At 43.4% G+C, this 20,731-nt stretch overlaps 1 protein-coding gene across 2 annotated transcripts in view; it reads right to left on the bottom strand.

Moving 5' to 3' along the window:
* The window catches only part of BLNK (B-cell linker), a 77,307-nt gene extending 58,221 nt beyond the window's left edge, over positions 1-19,086 (bottom strand). Inside the window, exon 1 of one of the 2 annotated variants that reach the window (XM_018041591.1) lies at positions 18,832-19,086. In XM_018041591.1, coding sequence (XP_017897080.1) covers positions 18,832-18,878 — 47 coding nt within the window. In that variant the 5' untranslated portion in view covers positions 18,879-19,086. The remainder of the gene's footprint in view (positions 1-18,831) is intronic. The other variant, XM_018041590.1, reaches the window with a different exon arrangement.

The raw sequence follows: 20,731 nt of genomic DNA, 5'->3' as shown, positions 1-20,731 counted from the left end.
AATTACTTTTAATTATAGCAGTTCATAGGGTCGCAAAAAGTCAGACACGACTAAGCGACTGAACTGAACTGATAGATTATTAAAATAATTATAATCTATAATTTTAGCAAATGGTTGAATTGTTTCACAAACTACGTGTTTTGTGTTTAAATTTTTTTCCCCTCTCTGCATCTCATTCACTCAAATCCTGCCATCCACAGACTGCTCAGTTTCAGGGGCCAACCTTGTTACGTGGTACAAGTCAGCATCCCCCAGACTGAGAAGATGTGGTGATATCCTCAGCTCACTTTATCAACTCTTCACACACCGTGTGATGCACAGCTTTTGCTGCCTTTTTTAGTATCTTCCACTCCATTTTGGAGCACTTTTGGTCCTCTAGCACAACTTGGAGGATATGCAATAGCAAAGAAATATGTAACTGGACTGTTTCAGGAGAGGATGCTCTTGAGTTGAACGACAGTTGCTTCACTGTGATAAGCCGTGTGTGGGTGAAAATAGGTAAGGGATAAAGTAGCTGCAGTTTGATTATCCCTTTCAGAGATATTCTTTCAAGGCTAGGAGAAGGATAATGGGATCTCAATGTTTTCATCTTTTAAAGTTGTGAAGAGATAGCCATGCTTATGTTAACAAAATGCAATGAAGGAAATGGCTTGTCTACACATATCTGCATTTTAAAATAGCATTAATATGTTATTTTTAAGCAGTATGACATTTTCACATTCAAAATAGTGAGCAGGTCATATAAATAATTATTATTCCTTATATAAACCAAGCTGAATATTATATTCTCTCCTTTCCTGTTGTTGTAAATTTTTTTTCAAGCTTTTGGGTTAATATCAATAAACTTAGCTATTTACCAACACACTGGAGTAATGTGGCCCTGACTGAACCAGGATCTCATTTAGATCCCATGATATCTTGAGAGAGGAAAGATCATTGAAAGTTACAAGAAGCTTTTTGTTTTCAAACAAAAGTTTAGAGGCTTTAGAATCTGGCCGACTGGTGGTTCTCACACTAAACTGTACCAGAATCACCCAGAGTTCCTTGGAAACCCAGAGTTTCACTCCAACCCCTGGGGTTTCTGATCGGGCAGGTCTGTGGCAGGGCTGGAGAATTTGGGTTTCCTACAAGTCCCCAGGCGGTGCTGACTCTACCTGTCAGGAGCCCACCCTTTGAGCACAACTGTGATTGTTGTTGCTGTGATGATCATACCCTTTTCCACTGCAAACCTTTCAGTTGTGCCAAAGAAAGCAAATACCTGCTTGCAGAAAATTAAAATCCTCATTAACCCAAGTGCAGAGTTTCAGACAGAGAAACTGATTGGTCAGTTGGGTAACCCAATCTGGACTCATGCTTTACTAGACGGTCACTTCTTTATGGGACTTGATTTTTCTCTGTGTGAATTTAGACTACCTGGTGCCTGTGTATCTTTGTTTATCTTACAGCCATATGCTTTTTTCTTGAACCATAGTTTGCAGCAGCTGCAGAGTGGAGATAAAGGGCTTATGTGCCCCTCATTCTGTGCAATAATCCAAAAGCTACCAGACCCACTCCCAGCAGAGCACCTGGCTGAGATGTTGCCATTCCTAATACGGTGCTCTAACATGGAAGAACATAGAATGTGGTGCTGTTAGGACTAAGACACGGCCATAGCCCCATCTATGGGGGATGGGCTGCCTCACTGTCGCTTATCCTGCAGACTCTAGTCTAGAAACTGCAAGTGGGGGAAATGAGGATGTGGTAGACAGGTCCTGGGCTCTGGTACCAGGATGTCTCCTGTCTTCTTGGGGCCTCCTGGTTGCTGGTCCCTCGACTACAGGTTGAGTTGACCCCTAGAAGCATTCATTCTCAGCATGCAGAGGCGAGCTGGCCCTTGAAGTATTCTCTGGCTGGGAGCAAAGCAGAGAGAGCCTGAGGTAGGGTCCAGGGCACTGAGTGAAGCCTTGACTAGTAACAAAAATAAATCGTTCTTTGTGATATACTTCCCTTTTCTTATTCCTCAAACTTCAGTGAAGTTTTATTACACATTCATAACTCTCTTAGGACTGTGAGGAAATAAGGGATGGGTCTGTGGCCAGAGGTGGAAGGAGCCCAAGAAATCCAGATGGAACCTAGAGGATGCCATCTGCACCAGGATGGCCCCTAGGAGACTGGTGAATGGATCTGGAGATAGGCGAGAGCCAGGGGGAAGATGTGGGAGGTACAAGCAGCCTGGGACTCCCAGAATCCCCAGCGCAGGGAGTCTGTAAAAGAGGGATAGGACTAGTGTAATTTGAATGGCAAAAGACAACCATTTTTCTTTTCTTTTCTGGACTCAGAGGCAACTAGTGGCTGGTTGCATATGTTGCATAGTTTTTAATTTCTGATGATTTCTAGTTAAAAATGTGATATATGCTAAGTCAAAGGATTCAGTCTGAAAAGACTACATAAGGTATGATTCCACCTGGAATATGGAAAAGACAAAACCATAGAGATGGTAAAAAGATTAGTGGTTGTCAGGAGTTCAGGAAGAGGGAAGGAAGGATGAGTAGGTGGAACAGAGGATTTTTAGGACAGTGAAACCATTTTCTATGCTAGGCTGTAGGCAATAGCTGGTCACTGTAGAATGAGCTTGGATAGATATTCTCCAGACCAGAAGGTACTCCAGAATTGGTTTTTATTGTTGCTGTTGTTGGTGGTTCTGGGGTGTTTTTTCATTTGTTTTTTGGTAGTGGCAGGGAGGGTTGACTGAAAATGCTCCCCAGCATGGTGACTGGCTTGGAAGGATGGACTGGTGGGATGCAGAGCTCTACTAGAACCAGGGTGGGCATGAAGTTCACTGGAAAGGCAGCTGCATATAGCCAGACCATCAAAGAGTACTCCAAGTAAAGTCATATTTCATTAATACCTTTCTAATAATTTTTATTAAATATAGATGATTTGAAAGATGGTATCATCTGCAAGAAGTGCTTTCTTTAAAGTTTTGTAGAAAAAACCCAGAAAATCTTGTTTTTAGCTCCGTAGTGCACTCACAGAGAACCATGAGAAGGCAGGCTTTATGACGTTTTTTTCACTGTTTTTTGAGAAAAGGTGGACTGCAAAGCAACGTTTATCTGAGAAAATCCCTATTTAATCTGGATTTAGGAATGGATTAAAGAAGGCTTCATATTCAAGCAACTCTTCACAAACAAAAAGAACAAGGCAAATCCTTCCTCCTTCTTCATCCCCACATCCTAACCTCAAGCCCAGTTCTGGAGCTTCATCCTTTCAGTATGAACTAGGCTGGTTCTTCTCCTGCAACCAAGATCCAAGCCTACAGCTTCCCCTTCACACCAGGACAAAGCTGCCTCTGGCAATGTACCTCTCCAGCCCATGCTCTGAAGGCTTGTCTGGGTCTATTCAGCTTACGTTTCTAAAACCCAGCTTTCACCAGGCTGCTCTCTCTTCTAGGGCCTACAGCAGTTCTCCGGTGTCTGCTGAACCAAGCCTGGCTTTTTGTCTTGACCGAGAGTTATTCAGCCTCTCTCTGAACTGTGAATTATCCACATCTACTCGGTTGGGTACTCTTAAGACATCCATCTGCTCTCCTCACAACTGGCCTGGCATCTCCAACTTATATGTTTCTAAGATCAGTTTGGAGTAGAAATCTCTAATGCTTTATTTGGTATACATATAGAGGCAAAAAAAATCCAGTCTCTTGACTACTTCATACCATGAACAGACTTTTAAAAATGCAGTGATCATCTCTAGGTCTGCTTAGCTGACTTCCTCCTTTTTCAGGAGTTTTAATGATCTCACTTATTGACTCAGGACTTATTTTTAACATGCTACTAGTCATTTATGGTATATTTTGTTATTAAATTTAATAAGTAATTAAATAATCTGATGTTCTTGAAATTTCCAACTTAAAAAAATTTTTTTTCTCTGACTATTCATGTCCTCTCACTAGTTATATCAATTCATATTTAGACAAATTTTACCCTTCTCTTTACCCTCCTGTTCACTTCTACAGCTACAGCCATTGTGATCTCAGGATGATAGACTATGCCAGTGCCCCAACCCCATCTTTTCTTAAAAATTAACTTTTAATTTTATATTAAAGTATAGTTGATAATTCTGTGCTAGGTTCAGGTGTACAGCAAAGCAGCTCAGCTATACACATGTATCTGCTGCTGCTGCAGAGTCACTTCAGTCATGTCTGACTCTGTGCGACCCCATAGACGGCAGCCCACCAGGCTCCCCCGTCCCTGAGATTTTCCAGGCAAGAGTACTGGAATGGGGTGCCATTGCCTTCTCCGATACACATGTATCTACTCCCTTTCAAATTCTCCTTGTATTCAGATTGCCACATAATATTGAGCAGAGTTCTCTGTGCTACACAGTAGGTCCCTGCCAGTCATCCACTTTAAATATAGCAGTGTGTACATGTCAATCCCAAGCCCCCTATTTGTCCCCCGCCAACCAGTCTCCCCTGCCATCACAAGTTCACTCTCCAAGTTTATGAGTCCATTTCTGTTTTGTAAATAATTTCATTTGCATCATTTTTTCTTAGATTCCTCATATAAGCAATATCATACGATATGTCTGTCTCTGTGTCTGACTTCACTCAGTACGGCAATCTCTAGGGCCATCCATGTTGCTGCAAGTGGCATTATTTCATTCTTTTTATGGCTGAGTAACAGTCATTATATATAGGTACCCCATCTTCTCTATCCTTTCCTCCTTGTTTCCCCATCTTGCCTCCTTCCCTTTAGCCTCTCCCCTTCTCCAGGTTCATTTTCCTAAATTCCTCCTTTTATCATGTCACTCCACTCATGGATAGTCATTGATGTCTCCCTGTTTCTTGCAGGATAAGGTACACACTCATTATCTTGGCTATCAAAGATCTTCAAAATCTGGATACAACTAAACGTTTTAGGGGCTTCCCTGGTGGCTTAGACGGTAAAAAATCTGCCTACAGTGCAGGAGACTCAGGTTCAATCCGTGGGTTGGGAAGATTCCCTGGAGAAAGGAATGGCAACCCACTCCAGTATTTTTGCCTTGAGAATCCCATGGACAGAGGAGCCTGGTTGGCTATAGTCCATGATGCCACAAAAGAGTCGGGCACAATTTAGTGACTAAACAACAACAACTGACTTGAGGGTGGGGTCTTCCCCTTAAAATTTAATATTATCATTTGTTTTATGCAAGACATGTATTTGTTTTAGTTATTCCACAGTAGTCAGTGAGCAGACCAAGCAAGGCACGTGTGGATTCAGAGCTACTATGATACAAGCCCTGCCTCTGGTGATGTAGGAGGAAGGTCCCTTCTGCCCCCGTATCACACAACAGAAACATCTGACCTGTGTCAGACCGAAGGGCAGAGAGAGAGAGATGGGGCGGGAGGTGGGGGGTGCGGGGCGGGGGAGCATCTCTAATTCACACAAAATAATTTCCCTTTGGATAATTTCTGTCTCAAAACTGAAGTCTCTGGCTACGGACGGTCATTTGGAACAGAATGCCGCTTTTGAGTGGCTGTTCTGTTTTTTGCTTGCAGCAGCCCTTGTCCCCTCACTAGCTTCCCTCCTCCTTCCTACAGCCTGGCCCAGCTTCCTCCAGGCCGGCCTTCCTGTGGCATTATCGGTGTTATATTTAGATTTGCGAATTCAGCAACCAAAGGCCCTTCCTTCTGGAGAGTGTGTCCATGGTGAAGCTGGCATAGAAGTTTTGGTAAGTCCTTTCCACCATAGGATGCCTCAAAATGGTCTCCCCCAGCCCCATTCACAGACTCAGATACAAGGCCCAGGAGACCCCAGTGCTGGGCTCAGACCACACAGGTCTGAAACTCCTAGTTTTGCCTGTCATCAAGGTAGTCACAGAAGTCTGATGGTGAGAGAGACTTTAGGAATATCCTAGGTCAACCTCCTCTTGGAAGGGAGGACATTAAATTCCAAAGAAATTCGGCCACTGTCCCCAGATTAATTCTGAGGATTCCCCCAGATCTTTCCCTCACATGCCGCTCCATCCTTTCCACATGTGGGCCAAATTTCCTGTTCAAGAACCAGCCTTTCCACAGCAGGGATGTGCCCTCCAGTTTATACCGCAGCCCAGAGCCATGCTTACAAGTCCAGGCCCAGAGAGCCAGGCCAGCGGTCAACTGGATAATCAATGGCACTGCGGTGAATGCCCGCACTCACTGAGCATGTATTGTGTGCCAGGTACTTTGCGTGTATCATCTCATCTAGCCCTCACAGCCTGGTGATATAGGTCCTATTGTTATCCCATTTAAAAAATAACCGCATAACATTAAATTTTTGATAACTAGTGTTAAGTGAGTGTGCAGTCAGTAGTAGTGTATTCACATACACATTGTATATTCACATTGTTGTGATTATCTCAACTTTTATAGTGAGGAAATACTTGCTCAGGTAGCAACTTGCCCCAGGTCCTACATCTAGTGAACAATAGAGCTGGGATTTGAAATCGGGCCGTCCAACTCCAGAACCCAAGCTCGCAACCAGCCCTGCATGACATGTGCTGCCTTGTCTCAGCTTGGCCCCTCGCCAGGGTGGATGGCCAGCTTCTGCATGTGCCCTTTGGGGCACCTTCCTCTCTGTCCCTGGAGAAGGCATCCAGTTCCTCCCCCAGCCAAGGGTGTTTACTGAGGACATGTGCTCCCACTGCTGCCCCGCGACAAGTCTTCCCCGCTCAACTTGTTGCTGGAAGGCTGCGTGGGCTCTGCAGGGCCTGTTTCAGTCTTTAGGGAGGGGCAGAGAAGAAAGAGGAAGGGACAGAAGGCAAGGGGAGGGAGAAACAGAGAGGGTAGTGCACGCAGGTGGCAGGAAGGAATAGGGCAAGGGCTCTCAGGTGCAGAATGTGCTCGGAAGTAGAGTGCCTGGGCTCAGCTGCAAGGAGACCTGGGTACCTATCCCCGTGCGCCCCTCTCATCACCCTAGTCCAAAAGGCCACCTAAGAGTCCTGGAGTGGGGGCATCTGTGCACCTTCTGTGTAAGCATCTCATGGCCTGGGTTGTCTCACTAACCCCCTAGGAACCAGAGAAAGTAATTTGCAAGTTTCTCCAGACACTCTACCATTTCTTTTTTCTCACTGAGATCTGCAAATACTTTGTGGTTGTCTTTGATGTGTCTAGACGGCGGATCTCAGTTATAAGCAGACAGAAACTGGGCTGACTTGGCACAACCAGGAATAAAGAGGATCCTAGAACCCTGAGTCCTTTCCAAAAAAAAAAACTCCTGGTGCACTTGACCCTATCAGAGGCAGTTAGGCATGAGACACACTGCCCTGCCACGGATGAGACGACAGGAAAGTAGGTTAAATTAGCTGCACAGAGGTCCTGGGAGATTTGTCCCTTGATGTGACAGCAGAAGTGTCAGGCTCTCGGCTCCCTGATTTTAAGGGTCTGTAGGGATGTAGCACTTTCCTTTATCTCTCTGGTGCTGGCTGTCACTCACCCACATAGTGTGGAGGACCTGGGGTAAAGGGAAACTTCTTCCTAGAATATGTGGGAGCAGGTTGTGGAAAGTAAAAAAATTCAAGGAGGCTCTTGGGTTTGGAAGAGCCCCTGGAGCTCATGTTATCTAACCCTGTCACTGTGCCGGGCTCTGATTTGTTTCTTGTTCTAACCAGGTGCTGACAGCTGGAATTTTGTGATGTTTTCAGTCTTTCCTCTAACAACATGAAAATTATTGTGTAAAGCAGATGATTCTCAAATTTGTAAGACTGCATGACAAGTAATTCTAATCATTTTCGGAAAATTCTGAAAATGTAATTTTGGAACAGAGGTGTGTTTAAAGAAAAAATTAACCTTAGTTGGGGGGAAAATTGAAACTTGGCTGTGTCTACATGTTACACCCCACTTGTCTGAGCAATCATTTCTATAACTAAAAACAAAGATATTTTTCTGGGAGTAAATTTTCAAGGAGTGATATTGCAAGAATGGTATTTCTGATACATCAAAAAAAATCTGCCTCAAGCTCATCATTTCTTTGGGATCTGAGTGAAAAAAGTATTGGAAAATATCATATGGAGAGATTGAAGTGGAAGGAAGCATTGTCATTCTTAAATGTTTACCCTACAGGAACATTTATTAATAATATATATATTTTTGGTGGGGTGGCCACACTGCTCAGCTTGTGGGATCTTCGTTCCCTGATCGGGGAGCTAACCCAGGCCCTTGGCAGTGAGAATGCTGAGTCTCACCACCAGACCATCAGGGAATTCCCCAATAATACATCTAAAAAAAAAATGCTTTGACACAGTATCTAATTGGTCAAATGAAATGATCATGGATCCCCATAATATAATATTTTACAGTAAATACACAAAATAATTTTATTAGCAAAAATTCTTCATTCAACTATTTCAATATTCAACTTAGTGAATAGTAAGTAAATTTAGTAAATTCACAGTGCTGTGCAGTTACCACCACTATCTCATTGCAGAACAGTTCATCAACCCAAAAGGAAGCCTCAAACCCACTAAGTAGTTACTAGCAATTTTAAAGCAGATGTTTTTCCCCTACTATACTTTTGAGGCACACAAATAGCTTTTGTTTTAATCATGTTAAGAATTGTTTTCATCATTCATCAAATGAATTCGATTCAGTTATCTGGGATTGGTTGGGCAACTATGATAATCTGTTGATAGGATGATAATAGGAAATAAAGTTTTCTGCTGTAAAAAGAGGACTTTGACCTTGAGCAGGGTGTAAAGACAATTTAAGAAGCAAAATAGTCACATACATGTAGAGGGCTCGGTTTTCCAGTGATTTGCTGGTGGTGGTGGTGTTCAATTGCTCAGTTGCGTCCTACTCTATGCAACCCCATGGACTGCAGCATGACAGACTTTCCTGTCCTTCACCATCTCCTGTAGTTTGCGAAGACCCATGTCTGTTGAGTCACCGTTGCCGTCCAATCATCCTCTGTCGTCCAATCATCTCGTCCTCTGTCGTCCCCTTCTCCTGCCCTCAATCTTTCCCCGTGTCTGGGTCTTTTCCAGTGAGTCTGCTCTTTGCATCAGGTGGCCAAAATATTGGAGCTTCAGCTTCAACATCAGTCCTTCCAATGAATATTCAAGACTGATTTCCTTTAGGATTGATTGGTTTGATCTTCTCACAGTCCAAGGGACTCTCAAGAGTCTTCCCCAGCACAATTAAAAAGCGTCAGTTCTTCAGCAATCAGCCTATTTTATGGTCCAACTCTCACACCTGTACATAACTAGTGGAAAAGCCATAGCTTTGACTATACAGACCTTTGTCGGCAAAGTGATGTCTCTGCTTTTTAATACACTGTCTAGATTTATCATAGCTTTTCTCCCAAGGAGGAAGTGTTTTAATTTTGTGGTTGTAGTCAACATTTGCAGTGATTTTGGAGCCCAAGGAAATAAAATCTGCCACCGTTTCCACTTTTTCCCCATCTATTTGCTGTGAAGTGATAGGATCAGATGCCATGATTTTAGTTTTTTGAGTGTTGAGTTTTAAGTCAGCTTTTCCACTCACCTTTTATCATGCTCAAAAAGCTCTTTAGGGGTCTTCCTGACCAGAGATCAAACCCTGTGTTGCAGGCAGATTCTTTACCATCTGAGCCACCAGGCTGTTTTCAATTTGTATTACATTTGCCATTTTCCTTTTTGAAAGTATTTTTCATGTTTGTATTTGATTCCACTGTAGTTGTGCTAAAACTGACGGTTTCCTTCCTGCCTAGGATTGGGTATGGTCATTAATATGCCAAACATGTTTAAAAGGTTATTCTTCACCCTGCAGCTTTTTACATTTTGAACCAAGTAAAGTTGTAAACAACAGCATAATCAACGAGGGAGGACATTTCTTTCTGCCTTTGAGCTTAGCCCTCTAACCCTGTTGCCCAAGCACCATAGTTATAGCCTCCCTTGACTTAGGTGTTGTCTCCCTCCTCTGACCTTTCTCACCTTCTTTTCACCACTTTCCTGAACAATGTTCCCTTCTTGCAGCTAACAACCATGGATCGAGCCACATCTGTGTGGGAGACAGATGAGCACAGCTCTCTGCCCCCACGATGAGCTGTTAGATTCCGGCCTGGGTGTTAGTGATGGCAAAGAGCTTAATGCCTGAACCTACTACAGTGATGTTTAATCTTGAGCCAGGACTCTAAGATACTGCTTTATCACAGAAGGATGTCTCTCTAAGGACACAATTGGGGGCAACAGCAGAGCCCAGGCCAGGAGGGATTTGTGGGACATTCTCTGAACCCTTCCTCTCTATTTAATACATTTATGGTTACAACACCCCTATTAGGTTATATGGGCTTCCCAGGTGACTCAGTGGTAAAGAATCCATGTGCCAGTGCTAGAGATATAGCAGACATGGGTTGGATCCCTGGGTTGGGAAGATCCCCTGGAGGAGGAAAGAGCAACCCACTCCAGTATTCTTGCCTGGGAAATCCCATGGACAGAGGAGCCTGGTGAGCTACAGTCCGTGGGTTTGAAAAGATTCAGACATGACTGTGTAACTGAACGAGCATTATGTTATTTATTATTATTCTCATTTTCCTGAAAAGCTGAGGCTAAAAAGGATTAAGTAATCTTCTCAGAGACCAAGACCTATGGAGTACAGAGCAAGTCAAACCTAGGTCTGCCTGATTCCAAAATTCAGCAAAAACAAACAAACAAACACTTTTCCTGCGCACTTCTTAAATTATACCACATGGTCCTTTATACTTAGTCTATGCATAAGACCAACTCTGCTCTTTTTAATTATGACTCACTCTCAGATTACATGAACTATTGTGAGAACATTCCTTGAAAAATATATAGTATCATAGGGTACCAAACATGCCTGCGTCAGTGTGAAATTCAAGTTTGGACTTGGAAGCAGGTAATAGCATGAAACACTGACAGCAATATTCTGTAGGGCCTCATTGGGATTTCTGACTAGTAAATTATTTGCTTTTTAATTTAAAAAGAGTCTCAGAAAAACATAGAATACAGACTAAGCTAAAATGTTTTACTAGCCAGTAAATAACACAGAAAAAAAAGAGGTATACATGGTCTGCTCTTCCTCCCTACTCACAGGCAAGCATGGAGGCATAGTTCTAGACTGGGCTTTGTTAGTGTGAGCTTATATAGGTAACATCACATCATGGGCATTTTACCTGAGGGAGTACAGAGGTGGTTTCTCCGTTTTACCTGCCAAGGAAACCCTTCTGATTTGGAGGCTAGGGAGAGGAGGGGAGGAGGCTTCTCCACCGACGTTTGTCCTGACATATTGCAGGGGGAGCAGGTTCAGCCAAGGGGGCTCATGGAACTTGTGACCATCAGTGGCTACATAATTTCCAGAGCCCAGTGTAAAATGCAAATACAGGGCTCCTAGTTGAGAATCCAAGACTGCAACAGCAGAGTGCTGAAACAAGCATGGGGGCTGTGAGACCGCATGGCGCTTGCCTTGAAAACTCGGTGACCTGTGCTGCAGGTTCCCTACACTTCAAGGAGGGTTGAAATCTGGTGGCAATCTAGGACGCCCAGCTAGCCTTCTGGGAGGCAGGGATGCCCTGGGAGTAACGAGCTTCTTTCTCAGGAAAGTGGCAGACAGGGAAGCACTTTCCATCTAGGACATGCAACATGTCCCTAAGCTGGCTTCCATGCTTTGCTGTGGAAATGAGCACTGGAACAGCCATGCTGGACTAAGAGACTACTTCCAGTTTGGGGACCTAGGCCATGATGCTGTAAAAGGGTTGTGAATACACCCAAGTGGAAAATCAGTCTACAGATATAGCTGCTGATGGATGACCTTTCAGAAGGGAGATGAGGCAGGACAGGTAGGAGCAGGCAGGTTAGACCGGGAGGAGCAGCTGCAAGGGAGGAGCTGTTGGGAGCAGGCAGTCCCCAACTGTAGCACTAAGTACAGGTGTGGGAAGGAAGACATATGCCTGCCCGCCGAGGGGTGTAGAGCTGAGGATGGGAGCGCATGACACAGAAAGAGGCTCAGCCCATAGCAGGAGGGGTGGCTCCCTGAGAGAGGGTGTCCACTGCAGGCCAGGTAACCTGTGTGCCAATGTCAGCTGCTTCCTTGCAGTGTGCTAGGGACCCTTAAGGTCAGTGGGACCTGGTAGACAGCAAGCCAGGGTCACACTTCAGGGTTCACAGCTCCTTTGATCTTGAGGCAGGACCTCGATGGGGGCTGGAATTCCACCAATCTGCAGGGGGGACCCATTTCTGGAACAATGAGTGTGCCATCCTCTTAACCTCTGATCGTGTGCTCGGTTCCTGGAGGCTGAGAAAGCCCAGCAAGTACATGGAATGAGAAAACTGAAGCTGTTACGGAGAGCTTAGATATCAGCACCTAAAAGAGCAAATAGAGAGCTGCAAGGTCATCTTAAAGAAGAAGAATGGTTCCAGGTCAGTTGAGATTTAAAGGACCTGGCAAATCCAAATCACAAGGCAAGACATGCAATGTATCTGATGGGGAGGCAGTGGTAGCCCCAGTGACCACTAGCCTATAAAATCAGAGTCTATCTGATATTTATCCTAACTCTCGTGGTTTCCACTCAAGTTGCCCAGTCTACTTGAAGAGGTAGAAACAGAGTATTCCAAAGTTGACCTGATGTCTGGAAATCTTTTCCTGCTTTCATTTCTCTACTTAGGAGAGAATAACCTATGCTTTAGTGATTCATGTAGTTCCTGCCATTTAGCTTCGTTTGACACTAAAAATTCTTTTTTCAAAAACAACTCATTGACATACAAACTCAAGAACTTCTGGACTTTCTGCTTGGCAATCACTGACCCACATCATCCCAGACAGAGGAAAATCAGTCCAGCAAGCAGAGGCCACATCAATGGCAAAGATACGTATTATATATTCTAAACTTTAATACATACTGCACTCTAAGTATATACAAGTGAACCTGTGCTTCTCATTCAACATAAAATTCATTCCACTTGATTTGAATCAGAGTTTTCCAACTATAGCACCGTTGACATTTTTGTGCCAGATAATACTTTGCTGTGAGGATTACTCTGCACAGTTCAGGATGTTCAACAGTGTTTCTGGCATCTACCAACTACACGTGAGCAGCAACCCTACCCCATGTGTGATTGTCAGATACCGCCTGGAGGGCAAAACTGTCCCTGGTGGAGAACCACTCATCTAAGTGGTGCAGCTACGTCTGGAAGAAGGGCAGGGTAAGACAGCTTCTAGGGGATTTATTAAAAAGCCAAAGAAAAGCCATCCAGTGTTTCAATTTCTCTATAATAAGACATTACTTAATTTCTTTTTTTTTCCTTATTCATGTTCTTTAACAAGCCCAGATGCCTTGATGTCATCACAGGAGGGCAATAGTAAGATCTTCTTTGAAAATGCACCAAACAAGTAAATTCTTCACAGAACAGATGAGCTTAATCATCTGTGAGGAAAACCAAAAGATTATAAATGTGTGCTTAAAACATTTGGGTACCAGCCCAATCTCTTCCTATCCAGTGATGTAAGAGGCAGGGCTGGAATGTGATTGTGGCTCAGTTCTCGGAAACCTAATTAATTGTATCGTAGCCCATTTGGGAACATATTCACGAAGAGGAAGGAACTGTTCAGCCAGGGCACACATTGCTCAGATGATCATTGGCTCCAGGAGAGAGGGCGCCTTGAATATGTAGACTCTGGTTTAGTGTTTTCCTGGCAGAGCTGTGCCCAGATGAGAGTGGATGAGAGAGTGCCTTGAGGTTTCCTAGCTGATGGTCCTGAAATCCACAAACACTAAGCAAATTTCTAACGTGGCTCTCATATAGCTTGCCCATGAGAAGAAAGAGACCTGTCTGAGAATTCCATCCATTGGTAGGACACAAGTTAGTCCAGTTGAGCAGGTTCTCAGTAGACACAATGCAGGTGAGCAGTGGGAAGAGAACAGGGAATCATACTTCCTGGAAGTCTATCTTATCTCTGACATTAGATGCTGTGCTTCCTCTGCGCCCTCTCATATCAGCACTGGCCTCTGACCTAAAGCTTATAAAGAATGATAAGAGCGATGTCCCAGACGCACTTATATTCAGGCTGTGCTCTGTCCACCATGATGAGCCCCTGGGCTCTTCTTGCCACTCCAGTTTAAAGGGGGTTGGACCTACTGCCATGAGTAGGAAGAGACATACCAAACAGTCACTTGTGAAGGGTGGGTTGAAGTACTGATTGTCGCGTTTACTTTTTCTTTACTCGTTATACTGGCCATATGACAAATATTCTGGATGCTTTAGCCCATGTCTTCAGAACACACCTGTGAGGAAGGTATCTCCAGTTTTATTTGACAGTTGAGAAAACTGAGGCTTAGAGAAGTTTTGAGTGACATCATCAGGACCCATAGCTGGCAATTGGAACCCTTCCCTTTTGGGAACTGGTTGCTTTGTCCTTCTAAAACATATCATAGCTATCTTCTAGATGATGTATCTGCATGCTGTCTAGTTGAATCCTCTGACCCCAGTGTTCACAGTTGGACAGTTTTCAAAAAGTTTGTAAGAAAAGTGTTTGAAAGTGTTTTGAAAACTATCTCAAATAAGTTGATCATTCCATCAGGACATAGTTCCTGAAGGTCATGGGATGAAATGGTAGCATCAGAAGATGTAACATTTCAAGTATGGTTTTCATGCCTAAAGGACCACACAGCATCAGAGCTGAGAGGGACTTTGAGAATAATCAGATCCAAACTTCTCATTTTGTAGCTAGGGGACACAAGGGTGATGAAGACCTATCCAGGAAGGGGTGGTGGAAAAAGAAGAAAAGGGCGTGTATGGAAGTATCATGAAATAAAGACTAGAGGGTGTGGTAGGTGAGTGGAAGTACAGAAGGCAGGATGAATCAGACTTAGGGTTAATGGTGACACCATTGACAGAAATAGAGAGGGCCACAGAGGAAGCTGGGGACAGAAAGGTGAAAAGAAGATAAATTCGTTTCTGAAGAAGTGAACTGGAAAAGTTAAGTTACTGGAAACTCCAGCTGAGGATTCCAAGACCTGAGAAGAAAAGTCATGTCCCAGGATCTGTCAAATAGGATCTCCAAGTGAGAGCCTTCGTTGTGAGACCCAGACACCCATGACAGGGCTCTGTCATGCTTGACAGTTTATTAGCCACTTAGATGAAGGCAGAGAAAGGGTGTTTGTCACGTCTACAGTCCATGCAAAGATGAATGCCACAGATGTCAGAATCAACAGGTAAAATAGCAAAAATAGCTAAAAAGAAGAACTGAAACTGACATGAAATTTATCAAGGATCCATGTAAAGTGCTCTTTTTCTGTTCAGAAAGTCAATTGCACACCTATAGAATTAATAAGAATAACAATAAAGGTACTAAATAACCACCATTTTTCAATTCAATAATTATTGTGTGCCAGGATCGCTCTAACCCTTGCAGCAGCCCTATGAGATTGGTGCTATTATTGTCTCTATCTTTTTAGCTGAAGAAACTGGGACCGGGAAGGTTAAGCACAGTTTCCTGAAGTCACACATATGTTAATTTGACTGAAAAATACCATAATCTTACACCAATAAGATAAGGATTAGGGAGACTTGGCTTATTTATGCCCGTCAAAGACTTTTCGCATTTGTAAAAAATAAGTGAATATATATTTGTGGGGGCTAGAAAGAAAAATGCACAAGCATAGGTGGATAAGTCAAACTCAATGTTTTGTGGCAGCCTGGATGGGAGGGGAGTTTGGGGGAGAATGGATACATGTATATGTATGGCTGAGTCCCTTTGCTGTCCACCTGAAACCATCACAACATTGTTAATTGGTTATACTCCAATATAAAAGAAAAAGCTTAAAAAAGTTTATGTAAAACATAAAAATTCCTTCACAAACTAGTTTCACTAACTTGAAAGAAATATAATCAGTGTGATTCAGGATTGTAAATGTTGAAACGCTTATCCAGAACAGTAATATTTTTGTGAACAGGAATATTTACTGTGGAAGGATTGAGACATCAGGTCTGAGGTGCTTTTCTGGTGGTATTGTTACCTTATAAAATCCAGGGAAAATCATGGCTGAGAATCTACTAAAAGATTCTGTAAGTTTTTGGATTCCCATGAACAGAGAAACCAACTTCACGTAGTGCCTCAAGGGGAGAAAAAAAATAAAAAATCTGTGCTCACACATTTCTGTGGTCACATACAATGGAGCCACTTCGCTTTTTTCAACTCTTCAATAGTAGGAACTCAGACTTGACTATTATCCCCAGCTGTCCATCTCAGAAGGTCCATCTGGAACCTTGCCATTCTCCTTCATTTTGAGACTCTCCTCTTTCCTTCCAATCTTTCCTGCCCTCCTTTCCTGGTTGATTCTGCTTTTTCTTCCTCCTGGTCACTCCTTCTGCCTCTAATCTCTTTTCAGCCCTAGATCAAGGTCATCCCTTTACACTCCCTCTACCCCAGAAGGACACTCACTCTCTCTCTATTTTTCTGGCTGATAATTTAAGCAAAGTATGTTTAAGTGCTGATAAACTTAAGAATATGGACTCAGCTCTTCACTTATACTATCATTCAATGCCAAATAATTGCACAGCTGTCAATCTTCCGCAGTGATATTAACCAGTCAAGACAGAGGGTGCAAACCAAAAAGATCAACAATTCATTTACCTATGCCCGGCCATCCCATCTAATTACAGCAAATATTTTAAATGGTGCTTCAGGTTCATTGTGTTTACAATTTCATTTCTTTGAACAGTTCCACATCAAGAGTGCACTTTTTATCAGAACTGGTCAATTCCGTAAAAACAACTCTAACCAAGTAGGGGGAAAAAGTTACTTCTGCTTGAGCAGATGAATGTAGTATATGATTATCCACAATACAATTTCAGTTTTCCACCCTCTAATCTATGGTTGTACGTTGTCTGTTGATAGCTCTGTGGCAAAGCTGGACTTTGTCCCTGAGGGAGCAATTATAAAGTGATTTAGGTTCTATTGCCCTCCTCTATTTAAAATCTCATCTGGATTTCCTGAAAGAAGTTCTAAAACTTAGTACAGCCCTAGGTTATGGAATATCCCTGAAAAGGACCTTCTACACCTTCTTGTTCCTTTGAGAGAAACCCTCAAAGTTTCTTGGTCAAGTCGTTGCTTCCCTCTCCCTGCTGACTGCTCTGCCCCAAGTCCAGGCCAGTAGCATTAGAGGCTTGGGTTACTTAGCTGCCCCCCTCTCACTGAGCATCCTTGACAACCTCCCTGAAGCCTGTTGGCATGACATCTGTAACAGTGTAAACTGTTCTCCAGCTCTGTGCGGCCAGAGCCCTCACAATCCTTTATGATATGGCTGCACCCTACGTGTCTAACCTCGTCAGGAGCTTCTGGCCCCACATGCCTACTCTACAGCCTCTGCTGGGAAGGAAGTTCTCACCATCCTACAAATGGACCTACTCAAGGCCAGCTCCAAGCGTCCGGTTCCCCAACTTCTTTTTATCTTACGTGCCTCTCAAAGACTAGCTCTTTATTTATTTTGTCTTATTGAGGTAACATTGGTTTATCACACTATGTAAGTTTCACATTTACAGCCTTATATTTCCTACTTCTATATACATCATAGCGTGCTCACCACCAAAAATGTAGTTTCCATCCGTCACCATACACTTGACTTCTTTCACCCACTTCAGCCCCCCACCCTCTCCCTGCCCCTTCCTTTCTGGTAACCACTACTTGGCTCTCCATATTTATATGTTCATTTGTATTTGGTTTGGTTTGTTCATTTACTTTGACAAAGCCTAGTGCTTGATGCATCTTCTATGCTAAAACATCTCCGGCTACTCCGATTCATTTCTTACACTCGTTGAGCCACTTACTACTTGCACGATTTTATCTGCCCCCTCCCATGATGGTGTAGCAATGTGAGAAAAGGGCAGGACCTTCTTGTCTCCCATTAGGGCCGATCATTCAGCAGCACTTACCAACATGCCCTCAAAGGGACCTACCGCAGCCATGCTGCCTCCTGATTTTAGACTAGCAGTTTGTTTCAAACTATCATTTACCGAGGGCCTACCAGGTATATAACCCATATTGTAACTGTCAAGGACTGTCCCTTGGCCATTCCCAGGCTAATTGCCCTTAAATTCTGTCTCAACAACCCTAATTCTGTAGCTCCTTATCATTTGTGATAACTTCCTTGCTACACGTGTCACATCAACCCATGAAAAAATGAAGTTTAAAGGGTAGCTGAAATATAAAACACTCATTGAACACCTAAAAGTTCCCGTGTCCAAAAGTCTTGATATTGTTGCAATGAGACAAAAAGAAAATTTTCAAAATAAAAATTTGGAAAGTCTTTTTCTTTTTTTTCTCATAGCTCAGAGGAGTTTCTTGATTCTTGCCCCTTGGGTCCCTTCTGGTTTATTTATTTTTCCTAAGTGGTTTATTTAATCTTTTTATAGATAATTGTTGCACTGACATGAAGACTGGAAAAATAAATCTAATTTCCCTAAAACACTTGTGATATACAGCCACAAAATAAATGAGACAGTAAAACTATAATGAATACAAATCATTACAACAATCCTTAGCATTAAATAGAAATCCACAATGAAAACTTTCAGTACTCAGATTAAATCAAACTTTTTTTTAGAAAAGCCGTGTTTAAAGTCTCCAAGCTGACCACTGGAGAATCTAAGCCCTTGGCTTTTCTTTTTTATTGTCTCTTCAAAACTTTACATTTTAATCCACCACTGGCAAAGTCGGCTAAATTAAGCCCACTTGTTCCTACACATTTCTTTAAAAACACAGTCCACTTCCCTATAGCAATTGACACTCGGCTTTCTTAGAACAAGCAAAGTATCCCAGCATTTCAGTATTTCTGATATGCTGTAAAATCATTGAAAAAAAAAAGGAGAAGAAGAAGGAAAAGTATTGGATGGCAAAAATCTTACCTCAACTTCTGACTGGCGGGGACAGTTATTTTATTAAGCTTATCCATTCTTTTTGTAACTATACGAGTCACAAATCACTGTCCAGTGGTCACGTCAGCAGTCCCTGGCCGTCCTCGGGAGTAGCATGGTAAGCCTGTGATCTCAAGGGTCCCAGTCACTTGAGTCTGGTTTCTGAGAGTGCAGGCTGCTGGCAAACACCTCTGTACTAAGGAGAAGTAAAACTTGCTCGAGCACATAGCCAAGTTTCATGTTTCTAATCATGTGATCTGCGTAGCCAGCCAGCTTGGCTGATTACTCTACATTGTGTAAACTTTAATAGTGAAACCTATTGGACATGCAAATTTCCTTTGAGCTGCTTTCTTCTATAACCAGATTTGTAACCAGGTCAGGGCAAGCTTCTGACTGGTCACTACTTCCTGTTGTCCTGAACACAGATAGCCCTTGTTTTCAGCAGGTGTCGTGCTGTCCCTTTCCTGGGCTCAAGGAAAAGCAGAATAATCATTTCCATCTGAAAGTCTCTTTGGGACTTCCTGCTCATTTGCCTGAAGTCGTGGATAAGCTTTTCCACTTAAAGGATCATTCTATGAAAATGGCATTTTTGTGCAGTTTCTCTTTGCTCTGCTCCCCCACATATTTTAAAATAAATATCAAGTGGTAACAGTTTACTTCAAGAGTTAGAATTTAGTTATCCTGAAGAGCTACGTAAAATGGGAAGACAATTCTCTAGGTACGGTTGTTACGGATAGAGACAGGAGATCTGGGAAAGGGGAGAGGTTGTCCACTGTACAGGGTGGACACCTTATCAGGTTGGTGGTGTCAGGAGGTGTGCTGATATCCAGATGTTATCAAACAAAATCAAGATGTACCCCAAAGTCAGCTGAGAACAAATCTAACAACCTCCCAGCAAGGCTGTTCTGACATCAGGCCATTGGGAGGTCCCCTGAAGGGCAGGTGCCACTTTCCTCACTGCCTTTGTCCCCTCCTGCCCTCATCTCCTGCTCACTTTCAGCCCTTTACCAGTCCCAGTGATGGCCAGACATGGGAGCAGTAAGGGGTACCCTGGAACAGTGGGGGGAAACACACCTGCATGGGCTGAACCCATCCCAAGGGGTCCACTTCCCTCCTGGAAGACTTGACAGTTCTTTTTTTACCTCTTCTGAAACCTTCGAACGTGTCTGTTCGAAGAGCAGGAGGCAGTTTAGTGTCAGGGAGGAAGAAAATAAGAAAGACGTTCCTTTTGTACCTGGACACTCTTCCTTGTCTCCAGTAGGAATGCTCTGCTCATCTTTACAAAGTTGGCATATGTTTCCCACATGTATCCAGGTGACCAGTCCTCTCCTGGGCCTGAAGAACACACAGAAAGGGCTGAGCAGAGCGATCCCTGTTACCTCTCCTGTTATAGACCCAAAGTCTGGCTGAAGATAGAGGGAGAAAAGGGAGGAAGAGGCGAAAAACAAGAGAGCTGGAGGAAAAGCGGTGGGGGGTGGGGGTGGGAGGGAAGAAGAGGCAGAAGAAGGAAAAAAGAGGAGGAGGATGGTGAGGCAGCGGTGGCAGTGGGAAATGGATGTGGTAGATGGATCCCTTTCCTGTGCTGCTTCTTTGCCCACACAGAGGTTCTGTATTTCTCCAGGTAAATCTTGATTATTCGCATTCATGTACTGCCTCTGGATTTCTAGCTCAACCTGATGGTCAGGAGCAGAGTCCTCAGGGCTATTGAAGGGTGGGGCCCTTCTGCTCAGACGAACTATGGAATTCGCCAAGCTAGTAAGAGGGCAGATCATCTTCCACGAGAAAAATATAAATGCTTGATTCATCCATTTGTTTATTTCCCCCAAAATGCAGCTCAGTTTTCTTGCAGTATATCTCAAAGGAGTTCTGCATCTTTGTCCCTCCTCTCCTC

Source organism: Capra hircus, chromosome 26 (assembly GCF_001704415.2).
Source record: "Capra hircus breed San Clemente chromosome 26, ASM170441v1, whole genome shotgun sequence".
Classification (NCBI taxonomy): domain Eukaryota; kingdom Metazoa; phylum Chordata; class Mammalia; order Artiodactyla; family Bovidae; genus Capra; species Capra hircus.
The sequence above is the reverse complement of the archived record's forward strand: the minus strand, read 5'-3'. Positions and strand labels throughout refer to the sequence as shown.